The 14,660-nt window shown below is 42.6% G+C and overlaps 1 protein-coding gene and 1 pseudogene across 1 annotated transcript; one reads left to right on the top strand and one right to left on the bottom strand.

Annotated features, from left to right (window-relative positions):
* The first annotated feature begins 1,147 nt into the window (after positions 1-1,147).
* Positions 1,148-2,146, top strand: LOC115638167 (olfactory receptor 10A5-like). The gene has a single exon (XM_030539734.1). It carries the CDS (start codon positions 1,148-1,150, stop codon positions 2,144-2,146), a length of 999 nt encoding a protein of 332 aa, XP_030395594.1.
* Positions 2,147-6,979: 4,833 nt separating this feature from the next.
* Positions 6,980-7,939, bottom strand: LOC115638166 (annotated as a pseudogene).
* Between the last annotated feature and the right edge of the window lie 6,721 nt (positions 7,940-14,660).

The raw sequence follows: 14,660 nt of genomic DNA, 5'->3' as shown, positions 1-14,660 counted from the left end.
AACAGCCATACAGGGCCAGGCTAATTGTCCATCTGGCCCAGTATCCTGTCTTCCGACAGCAGCCACTGACACTTGCACACAGGCTTAAAGGATCAGACTCTTGGTCCCCTCATTTACCTTGATGTACCTCTGTTTCCTCTCAGTCCGAGGTAGATACGTAAGGAGTGTATATATAGAGCCAGTTGCTTTTGATCCCTTCATAGCTGTGGAAGGAGGGAAGGCTAAAGAGAGTTCCTCTTCTTTCTTCCCCCAGACATGAGCTAGCCACACTTGCAGTCACTGAATAAGACAACAGTTGTGGTTACCAGCCCATGCAAAAGGGCGGGGAAAAGACTATGAATAGATTGTGCAAGCCAAGTCATTCCTCAAGACACTTTGTCCAAGAGGTGACTTGATTATTGTCTATATGAAGAGAAGATGCTACAGGTCTCTTTAATCTAGCAGATAAAGTTATAACCAAATCCAATGGCTGGAAGGTGAGATAAAAAAAAAAGTTCCACCTGGAAATTAGACATTAAATTTTAACTGTGGACGGTAATTAACCATTGCAACAACTTCCTTATAGATGTGGTGGATTCTCCATGACTTGGAGTTCAAAATCCAGAAAAATGTCTTTCAAATTGATATGCTCTAGGTCATCCAAAAGCTATGGGCTCAATGCAGGAATTACTGGGTATAATTATATGGCCTGTTATGCAAGAGGTTACACTTGATGAACATAATTATTTTTCTGGACTTAAAATCTATGGACACATGAATTTATGAGTATTCAGCTGCTTGGCTTTGTTTTTCAGTTAGATGCTTTTATCACAGAACCATAGACATTAGAGAGGGGAAAATACACTCTAGGAAATGAACATTAATTTGTGTGGAGGATTGCACTGGTAAATTCCAACAATTTTATTATTTTCTCACTTATTCCTTGTGTTGGAGAAAAGTACTATTCAGTATAAGTAAGGACACCAGTATCTGGTCTGATGCTAGCTGCAGGGGATAAAATTTGAGGTAGGACAATTTCTCGGTTAAACAGTATTCAGGATCTTCATTTACTATGCATAATTGAAAAGAGTGAGAAACCTGCACCTCATGCAGCCTCATGTCTTTATTTATTTAGTTTTTTTTCCTCAGGACTGAGCGTATCAGAGGAATGACCACTGGGAATCATACCTCAGTGTCCCATTTCATCCTCTTGGGATTTGCTGACTACCCTGAGCTGAACTGGGGGCTATTTGTGGTGTTTCTGTCTTGTTATCTCATTGCTCTGACTGGGAACCTTCTCATTATCTTTGTCACTTTGGCCGACACTGCCCTTCACACCCCCATGTATTTCTTCCTCCGGAACTTGTCCTTCCTGGAGTTCTCTTACACCTCGGTCACCCTGCCCAAGATACTGGCCAACCTCCTCTCAGAAGATAGAACCATCTCCTTCCTCGGCTGTGCAACACAGATGTATTTCCTCCTCTTCCTAGGAGGGACGGAATGTTACCTCCTTGCTGTGATGGCCTATGACCGATACATTGCTATATGCCACCCACTGCGTTACCCAGTCCTTATGAACAGGAGAGTCTATACAGGGCTTGCGGCTGCTTCCTGGCTCACCAACCTCCTGGTGTTAATGGGTCACATTGCGGCCATATTCACCCTACCTTTCTGTGGCTCTAATGAAATCAACCATTTCTTCTGTGATGTCCCCCCAGTGATGAAACTGGCCTGTGGGGACACCCACAGGACTGAAATCGCCATTCTCCTGATTGCCCTCTTCTTTGTCCTGCTGCCATTCATACTCATCCTTGCTTCCTACGTTCTTATCATCTCAACCATCCTGAAGATGCCTTCAGCTGAGGGCAGGCAGAAAACCTTCTCCACCTGCTCCTCGCACCTCCTGGTGGTGAGTCTGTTCTATGGGACAGCCTGCACCATGTACCTGAAACCCAAATCCAGCCACTCGCCGAATAGTGACAAACTCATTGCTCTGCTGTACTCTGTCGTGACCCCCATGCTAAACCCCATTATCTACAGCTTGCGGAACAAGGAGGTGACAGAGGCACTCCGGAGATTAACTGAAAAAATTGTACTCAGGCACCAAGATTTTCTACTGCATTTAAGGAGGCTTTGCTATTTTTGTAAAATTAGAAAGGCACTGTGACTCTTCAAATCAAAAATAAAGCTGGTCAAAAATTTTTGATGAAAATTTTGTCATTGGAAAATAAAGTTTAATGAAAACTGATTTCTTTTAAATTAACAACTGTGGGTGTTCCCCTCACTTTCCCCCAATTTCTCACTTTGTCTCAGCTGGCAAAAACTAGAAAACAGTCAGACTATGGAGGGGAAAAAAACCTACTTTCTTACACATCTGTCTGTTTCCCAACAATTTGCCAGTTGGAAAATAGTTGAAGCGTGACTTTCAGCATTTGACTTCAAAAGTATCACTTTCTACACTTCTGCCGGTTTCTCACATTTTCTTATTTCTCATCTGTTTTCACTTTGAAAACAGCAAGGAAGAGTGGGAAAAGTGGGGGGGGGGTGAGGGAAACAAAACAAATAAAAAACCTCTTTTTTTTCTCCCTCGAATAATTTTCTCACGGGAAAACAGGGATTTCCCAATGGAAAACTTTTGATAAGGGATTTTTCTAGAGAAAACTGCCAAGAGATTTCACAGTGTGTGTAAAGATGACAGAATCTGGCCCCATTGTTGAGATTTTCAAAGGAACTGAAAAAATATATATTGCTTGCCAAAACCTGAAATACTTCAGCCAAAACCAAAACATGTTTTGATTTGGAAATGCTGCTGCAACACCTCACTAGAGGTGTATGTAGAGTGACTCAGACTCATTGTCCTCTGTAGGCTCCCAGGTTGGATTGCATCATGGATTGTGGGCTCCCTCTTGGAGGGAGGCAGTGCATTATGGGAAAGCCTGGCAATGGTGTATCAAGGGGAAAAAATTGACCGGCACTAATCTTTTCCCATTGTGAACTTTTAGTCACTTTAACTAGCTGTGAATCATTGACAAACTGTGACCAGATAAAGGAGGTGATCCAAAGACATATGAAATCAATGGAGAAACTACTGTTGACCTTAATGAGCTTTGGCTCAAGCACAAAAAATGTTTCTTGCTTGGCCTCCATCAGCTACTCTCAACACCAGAACCACGGGCCCGTCCCGAATGAAGGACACATAACCACAAGTTGAAAATGTACTAGAGGCCAAGCAGCTGGTGCTCAGCCATTTCCCAAGCTACGAGAACAATTCAGAGATGAACAGACACAGAAGGACCTCATAAAGGGGTATTTTGACGGCCTTATGATGCCCCCACTGGCTAAAGGTCACTGACTTCAATGGGAAGAGAATGGGACAATGCACTTGCGTGGCCCTCTCAACATCATATCTGAGCACATATTGTATTTCGGCTTGGAAAGTTTAAGTAAAAGTTGATTTCACCGTACACACACACAAACCAAAATAAAAATATCTCCATCAATGATCATAAAAATGTACAGCTAGGCAAAATAGGAGAAATACTGCTTAAAATCTTATTAGAGTTTGATTTAAGGCTATTCGCTTTGTATATTTTGAGATGTGATGTTGACAATTGTGTTTTAATGGTTATAAAGCCTTATATTTTTGAATCTGTCTCTGTTGTCATTACATAATTATGGTTGGACCCTCACCCATTATTGTCTGCCCCCCCCAATGATTTTCTGCAAAAATGAAACTGTAAATCAATAAAAAATAGGAAAAAATTATTAAAGTCCATGCATTTGCATAACTATTAATTTAAATTGATACAAAGTGGAAAAAATGCATAAAATACACATGAATATTATCTGTCAATATCACAAAAAATAAACACCTAATTTTGCCAAGCCTAATTACACTGAGAAGTCCTTGATTTCAAAATGTTCAAAAGTTTTCCATTAACATTTTTCTTTTGTTAGAAAGTTGGATTTTTGAATAAAGACAAAATTTTCATGGACAGTGTCTGCTTTCTCCCAAAACCTTTTGATTGTTTATTGAAGAGTTGAATTTTTTTTCAGTCACCAACAATTGCCAGTCGACATCACTTGACATTTTAAAATCAAGATTGGATAACTTTCCCCACTAAAAGATCTGCTCTACTTCAAACAGGAATTAATTCAATGATGTTCTGTGGCCTGTGTTATACAGGGGGTCAGGCTATATGAGCACGTTGATCCGTTCTGACTTTACAATCTAAGGATACCTTTGTAAATCTAGACCTAAGCAATTTAGGTGCACAAATCCCATTGACTTTCAATGAGACGTGTGCTCCTAAAGTCCTTTGGACGCTTTTGAAAATCCCATCATCAGTCAGATTAAAATATCTGAGTTCTCTGTGAATTCAACCTGTATCACACAGCATCATGCTTATTTAATATGCTGAGATATCTCTATTTTAGGCCACCAGCTGGGACATTCAAAAACCAAGCTCTGTACCACTCGAGATGCAAAAATAACTGTTCATGCTAGCTGGCCCTTAGACTGGGATTTCTAAATTTCAGTGTGGATTTCGCTCTCAGCATCCTTAGGTCTTCTGACAATCCCACATGTATAGCTCTTCACATCAAGAAGATATCAAGGAAATATTTGGCTATTTAAATTAATTTTAAAAAGAGGCAACAGAGGATAAAAGATACATTTTATTGTTTTTATCAAATACTTCTCATGGGTTACAAGTTTTTAGACTCTTAGCTCTTCAGAATATTGAACTGGGTCAGGTCCTGTTCATACCCGGATTTGTGTTCCTATTGTCCCTCTCCCACCCCCCTGCCACCCAGTTACATTGGTTTTGCACTACATCAATGGAGTTACACCTGGCTTACATTGGTCTAAGACAGTGGTCTCCAACCTTTTTACATACAAGATCACGTTTTGAATTTAAGAGCAACCCAGAATATACTCCTCCCCTTCCCAAAAGCCCCACCCCTCTCACTCCATCCCCCGCTCACTCCATCCCCTGCTCTCTCCCATCATCACTCACTTTCACTGTGCTGGGGTAGGGATTTGGGGTTTGGGAGGCAATGTGGGCTCTGGGCTGTGGCCAAGGGGTTTGCAGTGTGGGAGGGGGTTCTGGGCTGAGCTTGGGGCAGGTGGTTGGGGTGCAGGAGGAGATGAAGGGTGCAAGCTCTGGGAGGGAGTTTGGGTGCAGGAGGGGGCTCCATGCTGTACCAGAGAGTTGTGATGCAGGAGGGGGTTGGAGTTCAGAAAGGGGCATGGGTTGTGGTTCCAGGAGGGGGCTCAGGGCTGGAGGTTGGGATGCAGCCTCCCACCGGGCAGCACTTACCTCTGGTGGCTCCTGGGCAGCAGTGTAGCGTGGCTGCTGCTTAGGCAGGCTCCCTACCTACCCTAGTCCCCTGCTGCTCCTGGAAGGGGCCAACATGCCCTGCAGCCCCTGGGCGGGGGGCACGTGGCTTTGCTCGCTGCCCCTTTCTGCAAGCACTATCCCCATAGATCCCATTGGCCACAGCTCCCCATTCCCAGCCAATGGGAGCTGTGGGGGCATACTTTCAGGCAGGAGCAGTGTACGAAAGGAGACCCCCTGTACCCCTACCCCGGGGCTGTGGGGCCACACTGGCCTCTTCTGGGAGCCTGTCTTAGCAGCAGCCCTGTTGTGCTGCCAGAGATCACAATTGATGGGGAGCTCCTCTATGATCAACCAGTCAATCACAAAAGACCAACTGGTGACCACTGGTCAAAGAGGAAGCAGAATTTCACCTACTGAGTTTAACTGAGTTACTCTGGGCCAAGTTATTATTTGCGCAATAAATCTCCTTTACACCTGTCTAGCAGTAGAAAGGGGCCATAAAATAGAAGTACCCTTCATTTGCAATCCCTTTAAACTGCCAGTGTAATTATCACCTGATCATAAATAAGATTCCATATTATTGGACCAATTGCTGTTGGTGAAAGAGAAAGGCTTTCAAGCTTACAGAGACCTGAAGAAGAGAATGAAGCTGTTACCTCACCCACCTTATCTCTCTGATATCCTGGGACCAACACGACTGCAACAATACTGTGCTCAACAATGGAAGATATCAAATTTTGTCATCTGTAATGGAAACTCCATAAAATGAAGAAAAAGGCAACCAAATTTAACAGTGCTCAGACATGAAGAAGAGCTCTGTGTCAGCTCAATAGCTGGTGTCTCTCACCAACAGAAGGTGGTCCAATAAAATATATCACCTCACCCATTGTGTCGCTCTAATAACCTGGGACCGAAATGGCCACCGCAACAGTGTAAATCTCTATATTTAAGCATTTTTGAGGCCAGAATCAGGCTCCATAACTTTGGGCCTGATTCTGATCTCATTAATTGTAAACCAAGAATAAGTCAACTGATGTCGATGAAGTTTGCAATGGTATAAAATGTAAGTGAGAGGGCTTCAGATCATTAATCTTTGTTCCTCGCCAGATTCTGTTCTCATTGACGCTGGCGTAAATCCAGAGTAAGCCATGGATGACAATGGAAATACTTTGGTTTCACATGAGTGTAACTAAGAATAGAATTTATTTCAATGATAAGTAAATATAAAACCTATTCACTCTGAGAATAAACATAGGCTCCATTTCTATTACATCATATTTACACTAATGCTCAGTGACTTCATTGGAGTTACTCCTCATTTACAATCCACTGGCTTGGGGAAAAAAAAAACCTTCTCTGATTTAAAATAAAGTAACTCAATTGAAATTAATGGAGTTGCTCCAGGTTTACACTGGCATTATTCCATTGCCTTGAAAAGAAGTCTCTCTTGATTTGCACTGGTGTGCAAGTCGATTTGTATTTAATGAAGTTACTCTAGATTTACACCGGGATAAGCTAGAGGAGAATCGGATACATTGAAGCCAGTGAAATTACTCCTAATTTACACTAGAGGCAGAGGAGAATCAGGACCATTGACGTTACTCCTGATTTATACAAGCATAACCAAGAGCGGACTAGGGCCTGTAATCCCCAGTGGCTCACAATGAAACACATTCACATGCTTTGAGAAGCTGTGTGTCGGTCCACCTTTTTCTCAGTGCTGCTTTCACCCGCTGGTTTCTCAGGCTGTAGATGACAGGATTCAGCAGGGCAGGTGCCACTGTGTAGAGCAGAGAGAGCAGTTTATCCAGGCCAGACATGTAACCAGAGTTGGGTCTCAAGTACCTAAAGACAGCACTGCCGTAGAACAGGGAAACAGAGACCAGGTGAGAGGAACACGTGTGGATGGCCTTCCGTTTCCCATCCAGCGATGGGATCCTGAGGATGGCAGTGACAATGCAAATGTAGGAGGCCAGGATGAGCGTGAAGGGGATGATGATGACCAGGATATTCATTAGAACTTTTGTCACCTCATTTATATGGGAGTCTGGGCACAGCAGCTTCACCAGTGGCGGCACATCGCAGAAGAAGTGATTGATGACGTTCGAGCCACAGAAGGGCACGCTGAATATCAGAGCTGTTTGCCCAAGGGACACAGACCTGCCGGTGACCCAGCATCCTGAGACCAGCAGGAGGCAGAGCCTCCTGCTCATGAGGACTGGGTAGTGCAAAGGGTTGCAGATGGCTACATAGCGGTCATAAGATATGACAGCCAGGAGGTAACACACTGCGGTGCCTAAGAATAGGAAGAAGTACATCTAGGTGGCACAGCCAGAGAAAGAGATGGTTTTCTTCTCCAAGAGAAGGTTGGCCAGCATCTTGGGGATGATGACCAAGGTGTAGCAGATGTCCAGAAAGGCCGAGTTCCAGAGAAAGAAGTACATGGGGGTGCGGAGGACAGGGTCAGACACAGTGACGAGGATAACCAGAGCATTCCCCATCAGGATGAGGATGTAGATAGTGAGGAAGGCGAGGAAGAGTAGGGGCTGCAGCTCAGGATGGTGAAAGAGCCCCAGGAGTGTGAATTCCATTATAATTGTGTCATTCCCCCTTGTCATTTCTTCTGGACCCTCCACCTGCATGGGGATGAAATACAAGTCATCTCACCAGGGATGTCTGGAGTTCATTGGTGGATGGGCAGCACAGAGCAAATGGCAACTAGATTCAGTGCTCTCCTCCCTAATTTCTCCTGGAGATGGTGTGACAGTTAATAATAATAACAACTATGTATTATGTGTTTAATAGCAGTGCCTAGACACTGGGCCAGTGGCCAGAGCAAATGCTTGGGAATGAGGAGACATGGCCTCTAGTCCTGTCTTTGCCAGTGGCTTCAGCAAGTCCTTTTACTTCTCTGTGTCTCCATTCATCTGTAAAATGAGGCTAGTACTGATCTCCTCTGTAATGCATATTGAGATTGACTAGTTGAAAATACTCTGTAAGAGCAAGATATGGTTGATATTAATAATGCGCTAGGCACTGTGCAGATGCATAGTTCTTACAGTCTAAGTAGACAAAACAGGCAAAGGTTGGGAGAAAGAAGGTGATATTTATACACCTATTTTACAAATGAGAAACTGAGTCAAAGAGATTATGGCTGGGGTTGTCAAAAAAAACTAAGGGCTGGATTTGTAAAGGTATTTAGGCACCTAGTGGGATTTTTAAAAACACCTAGGCACCTAATAATATGGGAGTTGTGTGCGTAGTTGCTTTTAAAATTCTTGAATATCCCTAAATACCTTTACAAATCTGTCTATAAATTAATTAGGCACATAATGAGCTGTGCCTCTTTTGAAAAATCTCACACCTCCTGACATTAATTCCCCTCCTATAACAAGACCATTTTTCTTTTGCAAACAATGAATATCTGAAAATGGCTTTGAAAATTTCAACCTTAATAATTAAATAAGTATTGTCAATCCATACATTTCAAAGTACTTTGATGTGTGGGTTCTTTACTAGAGTGATATGCATTGAAATAAGGGGACACGTTTTAATTTTGCAGTTGGAAGAATGATCTTCACAGAGATTGCCAGAGTTTATACAGTGAATGAAAAGATAATTACTGTCAGTTACACTGCTGTAAATCTGGAGCCACTCTAGCAAAGTCAATGGAGATTTTGTGGATTTTTGTTAGTGGGTAAAATCTGGGCCTAAATCCCAGACTCTTACCCTCTTCATTTTACTGCATTCCCCAGTGACATCATATGGAAATACCAAATCTCATAAAGATAACACTTGTATTCAGAGCCTCAGTGGTTCAAAGAATACAGGTACACCACTCATTAGTAACCAGCATCAAATAGACCTTGGTCAGTGACCATCAGCCAGCTGGAAGCATGGGACTGCTGCATAGTTACCAAATTAAATAACTTGGTCATAACTTGGTCAGGACAAAAGAGCTCAACATGTCATCAATCTGAGTTCCTGCATAGCACAGGCTGGAGCATTTCACTCTTTATTGAGCCTGCTTGGTTACTTCTCTATTGAATCATCACAACCTATCGTCTATTGGACTTGTGTCCACATACAGAAAATATACACCACCAAAACTAGCCACAGATGGAGACCTGTGCAGGGAGGCTGTTGAGTAAGTAAGCTTAGAGACTGAGAATCTGGCAATCTTTCCCAGACCTGTAGCTCAAAACTCTCTTTCACCAACAGAAATTGGTCCAATAAAATATATCATCTCACTCACCTTGTTGCTCTGTCTAATTTTATTGTCATACATGGTCCTTATTAGGGTAGCATATGGGATCTGCGGCTCAGGGTTGAAGCAACCCCCCCACCCCAGACATGATCCAGCAAAACATTGAAGCATACTCTTACCATTAAGGACATGGCTAGTCCCATTGACTTCAATGGGAACATTTATGTGCTTAAAGTTAGGCATATGCTTAAGTGTTTTCTGGTTTGTTGTGTGTAGGGGGTGGGACGAGAAGCGGAAAAGGATTTGATAACTAGATCACTTATTGAGGTGCCTTCCAGTCCTACACTTCTATGACTCTCTGATTTCCTTATGACAACCACTAGCAGGAGAAGTGTTTGAAAGCTGTGTATGTGCTTATGTTGTGTGGCTGTGTGTGTGTGCATATAAGAAGAACTTGCTTGTGGCAGAAAGTAGAAAACAACTTGTCTGGAGGGTGTTTGAGTATCTTGTGTGTATTTTGTATTTCATGCTTGTGAGATATCATGTGTGTGATGGAGAACTTGTTTCAATGGTGCATTGGCTGTGCACTGGCATCTCATATCTTGCTACCAGAGTTATTGGTTAAATAAGGGATTCTCTCTCCAGGTGTATCACTCCAGCACTATTCACCTGTGCTGAACACACTGCTATTGATGCTCTGCAGAATTGTACTACTTTGTTTTTAAAAAGGCCTAGGTAGAAAACTAGACAAGGCAGCTGGTTGGATTCAGAAAGGGGGATTAGATAGATTGTTTACAGGGAGATTTTCAAAGGCACAAATGGCAGGTGGTTGTCGGACTCCCACTGAGAATTCTATCTGTACTTTTGAAAGTCTCCCAATACATAGAAAGTTATTAAGGCCAGAGAGGACCTTCATAATCCCTGAATGGTTATTGAAAAGTTATCCAGAGAAATATGAAGTAATATTTCTTCCCAGAATAACTGTCCAACTATCATACTTTGGAGATGAATTTTACAAAAACAAAATTTAAAATCAGGGAAAATAAATAATATATTATTTAAATAATATCATTATTATCATCCAGCATGAAATATCTCTCTATCTCTCTATCCACCCACCATAACCATCTATCCCCCCTGCTCTCTAAGGTGAGAGATATGTATGGTATCTGATAGACAGATCATACTGTCCCAATTATTCCTCTTTGCCAATAGTCATAGATATCTTGCAATATGCTTTCTTTCACTGCGGTTCTAGGTAATCTGTTCCTGCCTCCAATATAATTCCACGTACCTTTGGAAAAAGAGTAGTTTCATGCCAGCATTTTAAAGATTTGCAAATTGGTGTAACCGTGCAGCAGTCTAAAGGGCCCTTATAAATAGAGAGAGATTGTCTTTGTGTCTAATCAAAGCCAGAAGGTTTCTAATCTTCCTCCACCCCACTCTCACCAGTGATAATTGACCAAGTATCTTTCAATTCCATCTAGTGGCTTCAGGGACCTGATCCCCAAGGCACCTTGGACTCTTTAGGAGAATGAGTTAGAACTATGAAGACGTGTTTCAGTGTCTAGAATCACATATTGGAGCAGGTGTCCAACTGCTTTAAATGGATGTGGCTGCACTGAACTCAGTAGGCATGACCTCCCCAGTGGGTGTAAATTGCTGCATCTCCATGGAAGCCAAAAGAGCCGATCCCCAGCTGGTGTCAATTAGCACAGCTTCATTGGAGGCAATGGGGCCAGAAAATCAGTGGGCTGGACCCTCGCTTTAGAGCTATGTCAGCTTACGCCAGTTGAGGATCTGGCCCCAGGCATGCTAAAACTGTATCTCTCCTGCCCTGCAGGTTGAATCCCATGCAGTGAAAATGTCTTCTGGTAAATCCACATGCAGGACTGTAAATGTAAGCTCTGACACATTTCCATTCCCCAGCCATGGGCATGAATGCTGGCTACACTAGAAGGGACTAAATCCTACTCTGAGTTACACCAGCGTACACAGAATTGTAGACTCGCAGGACAGGAAGGGGCCTCAAGAGGTCATCTAGTCCAGTTCCCTGCACTCCCAAGGCAGGACTAACTGTTGTCTGTTATATTATAAGCTGTCTGTGTCATGTGACAATCTGGCCCTACAGGCTTCTTGATGGGTCTCTGCCCCCATTCAAGAAAGATATCCTAGGTATATTTTCATATATTATTATTATCATCTCATAGAACTGGAACGGACCCTGAAAGGTTATTGAGTCCAGCCCCCTCCCTTCACTAGGAGAACCAAGTACTGATTTTGCCCCTGATCCCTAAGTGGCTCCCTCAAGGATTAAACGCACAACCCTGGGCTTAGCATACCACTGCTCAAATCACTGAGCTATCCCTGCCCCCATCTTGGTGTCACTGTGAGTAGTTCTCTGAAAACATCTACTCAATGTGTAGCATCTGTCAAAAAAACAAACAATGTTAGAGGTCTTTAGGAAAGGGTTACATAATAAAACAGAAACTATCATAATGCCAAGATATAAATCCATGGTACATCCACACCTTGAATGCTGTGAGCAGTTCTGGTCACTCCATCTCAAAACAAGATATATTAGAAATAGAAAAGGTGCAGAAAAGGGCAACAAAAATGATTAGGGGGATATGGGACAGGCTAAAAAGACTGGGACTTTTCAGCTAGGAAAAGAGATGACTCAAGGGGAATATGAGAGAGGGCTATAAAGTCATGAATGGCGTGGGGAAGTGTTATTTACCCCTTCACATAAAATAAGCACTAGGGGTCATCCAATGAAATTAATAGACAGCATTTCTTCACAGAACACAGTCAACCTATGGGACTCTTTGCCAGAGGACATTACGAAAGCTAAGACTATAACAGGATTCAAAAAAGAACTAGATAAATTCATGGAGAATAGATCCACCAATGGCTAGTAGACAGAATGGGCAGGGATGGTGTCCCTAGCCTCTGTTTTCCAGAAGCTGAGAATGGGTGACGGGAAATGGATCACTTGATGATCACCTGTTCAGTTCATTCTCTCTGGGGCACCTGGCATTGGCCATTGTTGGAAGACAGGATATTGGTCTAGATGGACCTTTGGTCTGACCCAGTATGGTCATTCTTGTGTTATGTTCCTTCTGGCATTACAATCTACAAATGTAGTGTAAATCTATATTTACTCCTTTGACTTGACTTGTGTAACATAGAGAGGTTTTGACACTTCTTTCTGTAGTGTCAGTCAAGATACAAGACATCTGATTCTGATCTCAAGGAGTTGTTTCATAAAATTGAAAGTCTGAACATTTTAAAAACAATAAAGTAAACACATTTTATTTTTAAACACAAAAAATTATCATGCCTAGGTGAGGTCCATAACTTATTATTAACTATTTTTGAAAGCCACCAGGCTCATGGTTTCAGACATCTCTTGGTGGGACATGGGAAGATTCATGTTTATACTAATTGCAGTTTAAAAAAAATAACAAATGAGACATAGGGACTTTTGAAGGCCATAAGTAGAACTGGGTTCAAAAAGAGTTAGATAAGTTAATGGAGAATAGGTCTATCCAAGGCTATTAGCCAAGATGATTAGGTATGCAACCCCATGCTCTGTGTATCCCTAAGCCTCTGACTGTGAGATGCTGAAGCTGGATGAGAAGGGATGGATCACTTAGATGATTGCCTTGTTCCATTCATTCTTTTTGAAGCATCTGGTGTTGGCTACTCTCAGAAGTCAAGAAACTGGGCTAGATGGACCTTTGGTCCAACCCAGTATGGCCATTTTTATATATGGAGATATATCTATCTCATAGAGCTGGAAGGGATCTTGAAAGGTCATCGAGTCCAGGCCCCTGCCTTCACTAGCAGGACTAAGTATTGATTTTACCCCAGAAGTGCTCCCCTCAAGGATTGTACTCACAGCCCTGGGTTTAGCAGGTCAATGCTCAAACCACTGAGCTCTCCCGCCAAAACTATTTGGCATTTTCAGCACAAATTTTCAAATAGTTTAAGCTGACCCAAAACAACATTTTTCAGTGAATAAACGGATCATCCAAAAATTTTCACTCAGCTCTGCTCGGGACTGCCTGCTCCCAAGAACCCCTCCACCTCCAAACCAACAATCCTTTCCACACAGGACACCAAAACCAGAAGCCAGGTTTTGACATCGGACTGTTGTGATAATTGGGCCTACACATTTTACCCTGATCATGAGTTTAACTGTGAGAGGTGAATGAAAGTTCAAAAGATGCCACAACAGCCTAGGACAAGAAATGTTGATGGGGAAAGGTAGGGAAAGGGAGACAGACTGAATGAGTCCAAACACAGAGGCCTAGCTCAAGGATTGTGTTAAGATCATGACGGGTAAACTAGAAAAGCGCGGAACCAGAAATCAGTGACCCAAAATATCAGGCCTAATTGGTAGACAAAATAATGAGAGGATGGGCTATTCCACTCACCACTCCATTCTGGGGTCCTTACAGAAAGAGACTCTGGAGAGAAATTGGCTGCTGGAGTGAGCTTCATGAGTGCTACACCCACCATCTCCTGGGCCCCCAGGCCTTCCTCATCCTGATCCTGAAAGATGTCCTGACTCGGCCAAGCCAAAGAAAGGGACCCAGATGGCATCACCAGCTCTGCTGGGTCCAGCTGAATTCCAAAAACCACCAGGGATGAAACAGGATTGGACCGTAACCCCACCACCACTTACAACCCATCTCAGCTAACATCTTCTCTTCTCCCCAAGGACAGTTATGACCATCATTGATACCATCTAAGAGACTGTCAAAAAAGTGTTTGCTTGTTTTTTCCCTTCTAAAATCTCTCTCCAGCTAAAGGGAAAGGAAACGGGGAATTTTGTTAAAACGAAGCCTGACTTCATACTCTAAATTTCAAACACTGTAACTGTTTTTTTCTTCTTTTCTGTATCTTTAATAAAACCTTAACAGGATTGTTAATGGCGTGTTTGCCATGGCACTGAGGAGGCAGAGGTCTCTGAATATCAAACCTAGAACCTTTTTAAATACTGGTTAATGTTGGACAGTGCGCGGGTTATGTTAACACTTTTGGCCCATATGACCATCTAAATCAATGAAAGACCAACAAGCCAGATATTGCCTCTTTTACTCACATGGAACAGTATTTTACAC

The sequence above is a fragment of the Gopherus evgoodei genome, chromosome 21 (assembly GCF_007399415.2).
Source record: "Gopherus evgoodei ecotype Sinaloan lineage chromosome 21, rGopEvg1_v1.p, whole genome shotgun sequence".
NCBI lineage: Eukaryota > Metazoa > Chordata > Testudines > Testudinidae > Gopherus > Gopherus evgoodei.
Note: the sequence above shows the minus strand (reverse complement) of the source record. Positions and strands in the feature narration are given on the sequence as shown.